This window comes from Poecilia reticulata, linkage group LG14 (genome assembly GCF_000633615.1).
Source record: "Poecilia reticulata strain Guanapo linkage group LG14, Guppy_female_1.0+MT, whole genome shotgun sequence".
Classification (NCBI taxonomy): Eukaryota; Metazoa; Chordata; class Actinopteri; order Cyprinodontiformes; family Poeciliidae; genus Poecilia; species Poecilia reticulata.
The window spans coordinates 20,143,937-20,152,684 of NC_024344.1; the positions used below are offsets into that span (position 1 = coordinate 20,143,937).

At 42.0% G+C, this 8,748-nt stretch overlaps 1 protein-coding gene across 1 annotated transcript in view; it reads right to left on the minus strand.

The window, feature by feature from the left end:
* kcnk4b (potassium channel, subfamily K, member 4b) overlaps positions 1–6,589 on the minus strand; it is an 8,170-nt gene extending 1,581 nt beyond the window's left edge. The window contains exons 1-5 of the mRNA XM_017308525.1: positions 6,469–6,589; positions 5,899–6,175; positions 1,620–1,743; positions 1,368–1,528; positions 1,083–1,280 (exon numbers count right to left, since the gene is read on the minus strand). Of these exons, the coding sequence (XP_017164014.1) occupies positions 1,083–1,280; positions 1,368–1,528; positions 1,620–1,743; positions 5,899–6,087 (672 nt within the window). The 5' untranslated portion in view covers positions 6,088–6,175; positions 6,469–6,589. The remainder of the gene's footprint in view (positions 1–1,082; positions 1,281–1,367; positions 1,529–1,619; positions 1,744–5,898; positions 6,176–6,468) is intronic.
* Between the last annotated feature and the right edge of the window lie 2,159 nt (positions 6,590–8,748).

An 8,748-nucleotide genomic window follows, 5' to 3' on the forward strand; every position in this document is an offset into this window, starting at 1 on the left:
TCCATCCATCCATCCATCCATCCATCCATCCATCCATCCATCCATCCATCCATCCATCCATCCATCCATCCATCCATCCATCCATCCATCCATCCGAGACAGAGTAATCAATAATTCATCCCTCGCACAAAATATTTGAATAATTAATGATGCTGTCTGTGCATTAGAGAACTTAATGCATTGCAACTGACATGTATTTATGGATGACTAATTAAGTCACATTGCTACTTGTCTACAGATTAATAATTTCATCAAAAACATACCAAAAATGGTCAAACGCGTCTGTTGACTTGAGTTCCTTTGCAGTCTGACATTAAATCAAAGAAAGTGTGAGAGATTTTAGGACAGTTAGGATTAACATTTCTTTTTGCCAAATACCAGAATAATGAACGAGAGATTTTTTTATTTATTTTGGAATATTTTAAAATTCTCTTCAAATTCAGAAGTTTACATACATCTCCTTAGCATTTGGATAAAAGGTCTTCAAACTGAGTCTAAGATTTTGGGCATCCTACAAGCTTTTCACAGWAGTTTGTTGTAATTTTGGCCGATTCCTCTTGACAGAACTGGCATAACAGAGTCAGGATTGTAGACTGCCTTKCTCGCAAACACCTTTTCAGCTTTACTTATGAATTTTCCATTGGGTTGAGATCAGAGGTTTGTGATGGCCTTTACAAAAACTGACTTTGTTGTACTTAAGCAAATTTGAAACAAAACTGTCAGTATGCATGGGAACATTCTCCAACTGGAAGAAATGCTTTAGCTTCCTGGCTCATGTCTTGTGATGTTGCTCTAATATTTCCGCAAAAATGGTCCAATGGCCAAATTTAAAGACATATATCAAAGCATATTGGAGTCTCTTTTGGGGAAAAGTGCCGCTTTAGAAGAAAATGCACTAGAGAAGCTACTCAGTCATCCAAGACATGACAGTCCTAATTACTTAAGTAGCAGGCAAGTAAAGAAGCATGTTGAAAGAGAAGTGAAACATCAGCAAAAAAAACAAAAAAAAAAACAAAACAAGAGAGTAAGTCCAGTTTCCCACTTATTAAGAATACGTTAAGGAATGACAGTTAAGTCAGAACTGTTTGTTTACCTGCAACATAGTCACCAAAGCCCACTGTGGTCAGTGTGATAACCACAAAGTAGGAAGATTCCAGAAGGGACCAGTTTTCCACCTCTTGAAAAACCAAAGTGGGCACAGCAAGAAAAAGCAAGCARCCCAGCAGGATGGACAGGACTGCTGAGATCACACGCACAACAGTAGGACTGACGCGCCACTTCTGTCAACAAAGCGAGATAACGTGGTATAAGACAAAGAAAAACTTAAAATGAAAGGAAGTGTTTTAAATACTATGAAAGCTTCTGACCAGGAAGAGCTTCTCTATTTTGGCAACAATGTTCCTCAGCCCGGTACCGAGACGGTCACCAACCCCAGCAAGCAGGATGCCAAACATTGGGATTCCCACGAGGGCGAAACAGATGCAAAAGAGCTTCCCTCCATCTGACTTGGGGGAGATGTTTCCATAGCCTGTACATGTMAAGTCAGAGGTGAGGAAGCAGCTTATTTAAGTCAAGGCAGTTATATATACGACACGGTGAATGTTTTAGCAGACACCTACCGATGGTAGTCATTATTGTCCCTGAGAAGAAAAGAGCACTGGCCATATCCCAGTTCGTGGCAAAGGTTTTATTGAGTATAGCAGCTTCAGCGTCCACTCCCGCACCTACAGCCTCAAGCACTTTCTGAGAAGGGACAAAGAACAAGAGATTAGAAAGGTAAAGGTGCTTTGAAAAATGCAATGTTGGTAAAAAAAATGTCTGTGAACTAGAACTAGAACTATAATGGCTCACCAAGAAGACTATCACTTCCATCTATTTGTAAGAGTTCACATACATGTGGCATAGCTGGTTGTTGAAAACACAACATTAAAAACAGTCCATGACTTATTCACTTGATTGCAGTCACAGCAGCAGATGTGTTCAAAAATATCTTTCCCCTCACCAGACACACAAACAACCCCTTTAATATCCACTCGCAGTTCCAAGATTTTCTACTTATAACTTTGTGGCTTTAGGCCCAGAACATACTAGAGCAAAACTTTGACTAAACCAAAGAGTTGTTTAGCATCCAACATGTGGCTCAATGAAACCTGACACACAATACCACCTTGGGGCAGGGGTCGACATCTGAGGGATAACTGCGAGGGCTGCCAACACAAYCATAAATAAGAGGAACTAAGTTCTTGCRTAAGCCGTCGTTACCTGCRTAGTCCTGTTGAGTAACTATTCTAGATTTCTTCATGTGGTCTGTGAATGCATGGTGATAATAAAATAATCCTATTTTGCTTCGTTATATACTATTTGATCATGTCAGTAAATCTAATGATAATAGCACTGTAAAAATATAGCACTGTAAAAATGTTAAATTAAAAATTAGGTACGGTGTTTTCTACTAAAATAGCATAAATGTTTGCCTGTTGAACTGGACCGTTCAAGGTCGCTATCAAGCTAATTTTCTTTTAGCTAATTCTCTTCTACCAAGCGACATACAAACATACCTTTACCTTGGCTTTTTTTCTATTCTTCCTCTTTTTCTCTCTCCCTGAAGAATAAGTTCTTTTTTGCGACAATGTAGCAGAGTCAGAGGAATTTTCACAGATCCTCTGTTTCATATTCTGTCAGACACTTGTCACAAATAATTCATCCATCCATAATCTAACACGCTTATGCTTACACACACACATTCACACCTTAGGACAATTTAGAGAGTTTAGAGAGAGGACAATTAATCAATTAATTTTTTATAAATTTTTTATAAACATTTTTATAAACTTTTTATAAACTTTCCTTATATAGGAAAGTTTTAATAACGTTTGTTATGCTGTTTTTAACTCTGAAATTGATCTTGGTTTTTCTCCATTGATTTTGGAGTTAGGAATTTTGCCTGTCTGTCATGTCGTTTACTTACTGGAGGGTTTTTGTTAGCGCTGCAGAGCCACAGCTAACAGCTAACTCCTCCCTTAGCGGCTCTAACGGAGCCTGTGCCATTAGCAGCGCTGCTGTTGCTCCTCCCACACTTTGGACCGAACCATTATTCCAACAATGGTGGGGGGGGAACTAAAATGTCATTCTTTTTTTTTCTTTCTTAAATGTAAGAAAAAAATAAATGAGGGGAGGACTATTCTAGACTTTTCCAAGATTGTGGGGGTCCGAATCCTTCCGACCTCCGCGAGATTCCGCCCACGCATGATACAACTATTCACAGATGAAGTCGGATAGGCCTGTTTTATCTCGGCACACTTCAAAAACACACATCTAATGTTTACTGTAGGCGCTAAAGGACCTGACGTGTGTGGACATATGTTTCAGTCACAAATCTGGGATACCTTCTGGCCCTGTCTGTGTGTAGAAACAGGCTGAAGTCAACCTGATGCTGCTACATATCTAAACTGCTAAACAAGGCAAAAGCTATGTAATGGCTCAAGGGTGTAATGTATTGATCACAGATGGTTGGCGGATTGGAGACAGAAACCAAATGATGAACCAATGTGGTGTGGTACATCAGGCATACTTCTTACCATCAACAAGCACAGGACAGGTCAAAGGTGTCACASACCTCCAGGAAGGTGTCGTACAGTCCCATTGTGATTAATCTTTTGGAATGGGACACGTCACATCCCATGTGGACATTTACACGGAACCTACTGAGGTCCACTTCACTTCTCCTTTGGTTTTATTTGCAGGAGTGAATATTACTGGCTTTAGTTGTGATTTATAATTAGCCAGACAAGCTAATTGGTCTTTGGCTTGTCTAAGAGACATTTGATGAAAATGTTTTGTTAAAGAGGTTTGGCTGTCACTGTGTGGCAGTTTACTGCTCTAAGTTTTGGATGCGGACCAGAACAGATCTGCTGACTAAAGAGCTACAATCTCTGAACTTCAGGGAATTGTGGTGCTCCTTTATVCTGCCCCYCTHCTATCCCCCCTCCTATCCCCGCACCCAGTCCACTGCTTTTAGGATCGCWACTGGTAACCCAAGCCTTTCAVGACGATAACCAAGTTAGAGCATCTCAAACKTTACTCKGCGTCTGAGCTGAACAAGATGCTGTGACCTGTTCCCTCCTTACTATGTTGATATACTTACTCTGCTCTTGSTTCATTTTGCTCTGTGACATTTTTAAGACTCAAAAGCTTTTAAGATCACCCAACGTCTCCACAGCCTTTATGAACAGCAGAGCAGTTTAGAGCAGAAATGGAAARGAAATTCAGTCTGCTGATATGAAACCATGAATTATCATAGAAACAACATAAGAACAATGTTTCCTACTGGTTTACACCCGAACCAAAGGTCACCCTACTACGACTGGATCAGCCATATCTCAATTTCCCTCTAGACATGGACATCTTCTAATGTTAGACTTCATGCTTCTTCATTAATTTGATCTCTCTCTAAAATACTTTACAAACTTGTTACTTCTCTTCCGTCCTTYGGTCGCGTTAACCTTTTCGCAAATGTCAGCCATCGCACATGTAGACAGCATAGCGAGCTAAAACAGTCATTTACGATGTTCTTTCTGAAGCGAGGACAGGCATCTTTGGATCACAACCCGGTGGCCAAACCAGCAGTGTAAATTCTCCGCCTATGTGTGGATCAACTTTCCTGTACTTAGACGCACCATGCAGCAAAACCAAYGTCACATAGCTGCTCAGATCCCACCTGTTATCCAGTGGAGCTACGCAGGAACGCTGCWCTGCTACACAGAGCTGGGTCTCTATAGATCCGCAAAATAGAGACGCAGCACTCCAGTGASTAAACAACATCTGCAAATATGTAAAATATTAAAACATTTTTAATCTATTGAACTTTTACAGCATATTTTTGCCTACAGTCATGTTCAGGTGACCATCAAATGTAGGTGTTATTGTTAGTCGGCCATTCCAAAATGTTGAATTTCCACTTGTGAGGTCCATTTATTTGCTGATTTGAATCTATGTTTAGACTCAATGTGATGCTAAAATCTAGAATCTATCTTCATCTTCAGTTTTCCACTCAAAATCTTAACTTGTAAGGTACTAAGTAAGCCAATAATGCTTTAATATTGATGAAAAAGGGCTAGTTATAAATGAAGTAATCAGCCAGTGAAAATTTTTTTTTTCCTATTAAGGATAATAATAGGGTTACACCTGCCACTAGTGCCTAGTGTCACCAGTGGCAAAGGCAGATACAGTTTGCCAGTCATGGGTCAACACAGGGCAAACGACCGTACACACACGCACACTCCCCCCCCCCCACACACACACATACTATATATGCAACACTGTGGAACCTTTTGTATCCTGCTCCTGACCGACACCTTTATGTAATGATAATTCATTTAAAAACACTTCAACTTGAATGAATCAGCAAGAGGTTTCAACAAAATACTACTGCAGTTTTTTAATTTTCTTTTTTTTTTCTTCCCATCAAAATTTTTGCCAATTTGTATGAGTCATTTTTGCATTGAAATATTCCAAACTAATTTCACATGAAGCTGTATTTAAGTTGGATGATTTAAGCGAGTACCAGATACAGCTAAAAGTTTAACAGCACCATAAAAATGTAGTTCTTTAAATTTAAAATAGAGAATATTTATGATCATAATTTTCCTTAAGATAAAAAACTGATTTTTATACAATCCAACACGTCCTAAAATWGAGTTGAAAGGATAACAAAGCTAAATACTACTGCTGTAAATGACAATGAAATAAKWCTTAAACAGAAGCAGTCTTGCAACGTACAGTTCAAAACAGACAAGGACACGACGTCCCGCGATTTGTAGAAAAAGAAATAAAAAAAMCCCCAAAGTTATCTATAAGTGACAGAACAAGTGGCTCCCACCTCGCCGGGTCCAGCTTTACCTGTACGTAGTCGTTGAGGGCGTACAGGTCAATGCAGGAGTTGTTGAACAGAAAATCCCGGGTTTGGTCCATCAGCACCRCGTGCTCTTTTTCCTCCAGCGGAGCCTCYAGGGAGCGGAACACCAGCGCTCCCATCACCAAGTAAAGGAGCACCACGGTGAAGATCAACAGCAGGGTGGAGCAGCGCATGGCTGCGCCGCTGCTCAGTCCGAACTCAGCCTGGTGCCTCTCTCTGCCACCCTCAGCTCTGACGGGGCCTCGATCCCAGCTGCTGCAGCTGAAACATCAGCAACCACAGAAGCGCGCGGGTTTTATTCTGACCACACAGCGTCTGAAAGTGGCTCCTGACTGCACACATGCCTGCAGCAGGCAGTCCAGTTACATCAGCTGCACCAGGCATTAAATCAACTCAGGCTTTACTGTACCACTGACACACAAGAAGATGGGGGGGGAGGAGGGGGGGGCTGTCATCTGGCCTGCCTGGTGACACTCTGAACAGAAGCCATTGTGTGTCTGTCTATAAAATGTCCATGATGCGTGTCGTGAACGCAACAGATGGATCAAACTCACCTGTCGGCCCTCTTTATTTGCCCACGCCTTCGCTCCTTTTTCGCATCGGCTCTTATGATGGTGTCCCTGGACCCGTAGTCGATTGGAAACCCGTCACCCTCGCACTCCAAGGAAGGGGACACTGCACGGGGAAAGACACACTTCAGACCTTGATGTCACTAATCAAACCAGACCTTGATGTCACCAATCAAACCAGACTTTCCCCCATCCCTACAACTAGCGGCAAAGTGAAGCAAGGTGGAGCTTTCTSAGGAGTGTGTGGGGTGGGGTGGGGGGGTTCTGGCTCTTTATCATCAGCCGGAGGAGAGAGATGTGAAAGAAACAGGTTGGGTGARATGACGCTGATCGCTGTTGGCTCAGATCAAGACAGCACTCTACATTATTAAACCCCAAAACAAGAGGATGTTTGACTCTGCACAAGTCCAGCGTAGTTAAACTGCAGCAGCTAAATGTCATCAGAAGCTCAGACRCCGAGTAAAGTTTGAGATGCTCTAACTTGGTTATCATCCTGAAAGGCTTGGGTTACCAGTAGCGATCCTAAAAGCAGTGGACTGCATGCGGGGAATGGGGGGGGGGGGCAGCATAAAGGAGCACTACAATTCCCTGAAGTTCAGAGATTGTAGCTCTTTAGTCAGCAGATCTGTTCTGGTCCGCATCCAAAACTTGGAGCAGTAAACTGCCACACAGTGACAGCCAAACAGACGTGCACTCTAACCAGTTTTACAGCTGCTGGGAATGCACAGAGGTACTGCCCGCTTGCAAATATGAGCACATCTCAGTCATATATACATATATACGTATATAAATGACTAAAAACCCAACATGATGCTCGTTTGTAGTCAAATTGTTTTATAATGCTGGCACACATTTGGAGTCAAAATGTAAACTTTTACACGCTTAACTGAGCTCCTCTGCGACCAACCGACGTGAAATTGCCAGGCGAATAAACACCCCAGAATGCTAAGCACGCTGCGAGACACTTGACAGAAGGAAAGTGTAACATGCACTGYGTTAAGTGCCAACAGGGCTCCTGCTGCTGCTGCAGCGCAAACGCAGCCCTGCATAACGATCCACTTTTATTGCCACTCGGGAGTCCATTTGAATCCATAAGTTTCAGCCTGACAGATGCTGCGGACGCTTTGAGGCATGTGCGCTTACCTCAGACCCGAAGGATCCTCAGGAATCCAACGAGAGGCGCGGCGGCGGGGAGGGCGTCCCGTGGAGTTCAAGCAGCCGCATGCAGACAAGTGTGTGTGAGAAAAGGAGCACAGTCGGGTTGTGCTGAGCACACCAGAGAGGGGGAAAAAGGTGCTCAATCAAACGGACTTTACGTACAGAGCGAGAGAGGGAGTTAAAGAGGGAGCTGGGATGGAGGTCTGGCAGTGTAAGTCAGGCAGTTTTTGGTTTTTAATTTGTATTTTAGGAAAGATTTACTGAATTATTTACTTCATTATTGTGCAATTCTTGTTTCACTTTGCAAAAAGCAAACAAAACTACTATAAACCCCCCCCCCCAGCAGGAGTGAATTGAGTTGTATTGTAGCAAGTTGGTCTATCAGTGCCACATTTATTTATTAGCTCACTTAAATCCTATTTAGTCTTTACTTATTTATTTACCTATGTGTACGCCATAGGTCTAATACCAGGGATTTTTTGAGTTCCTGTGCTTGAGTCCAGTGAGACCTGGTCAACATACACATGCTTACATTCGTACTATTTCTGGCTCATCTGCATCAACCTAGAGTTTCATTCATCGGTCTTCAATTTCATTCTCCACTCTGATAGCTGGCGCTGCACCACACGCAGAGGAAACTGGAGTCAAACAAACAGGAAAGTCTTCAAACCCATTGACCTTTTAGTCTTTTTCACACAATAAATCCAGAAAATCTAATGTGTTTTACTGAGTTTTAATGCAACACACCAACATGAGGATGAGCAGTTGAAGGAAACTGAGTTCAGTTCAATTCGGTAATAATTTATTTATGCCCAAAGGGAAGTGAAATGTTGTAACTCATATCATAAGACTATTTTCAAAGAGTCCAAGGTGTTGCTGTGAGGAGTAGCTCTGCTAATCCCCCTCGTTTGCTTTTGCTGCTACTCTTTAAATCTCTATCTGGCYGTATGGTTAGGTGTTTTTTWTTCTTCTTGCTGCAAACCTCTGAGGTATTTTCCTACCAGCTCTTGATATCTAGAGAATGATTTTTTTTTGCACGTTCTTTGCAAAGTAGCTCAGGCTCAATGAGAGTTGATGAAAAAAATTCTGATTCAGGACTGGATCATT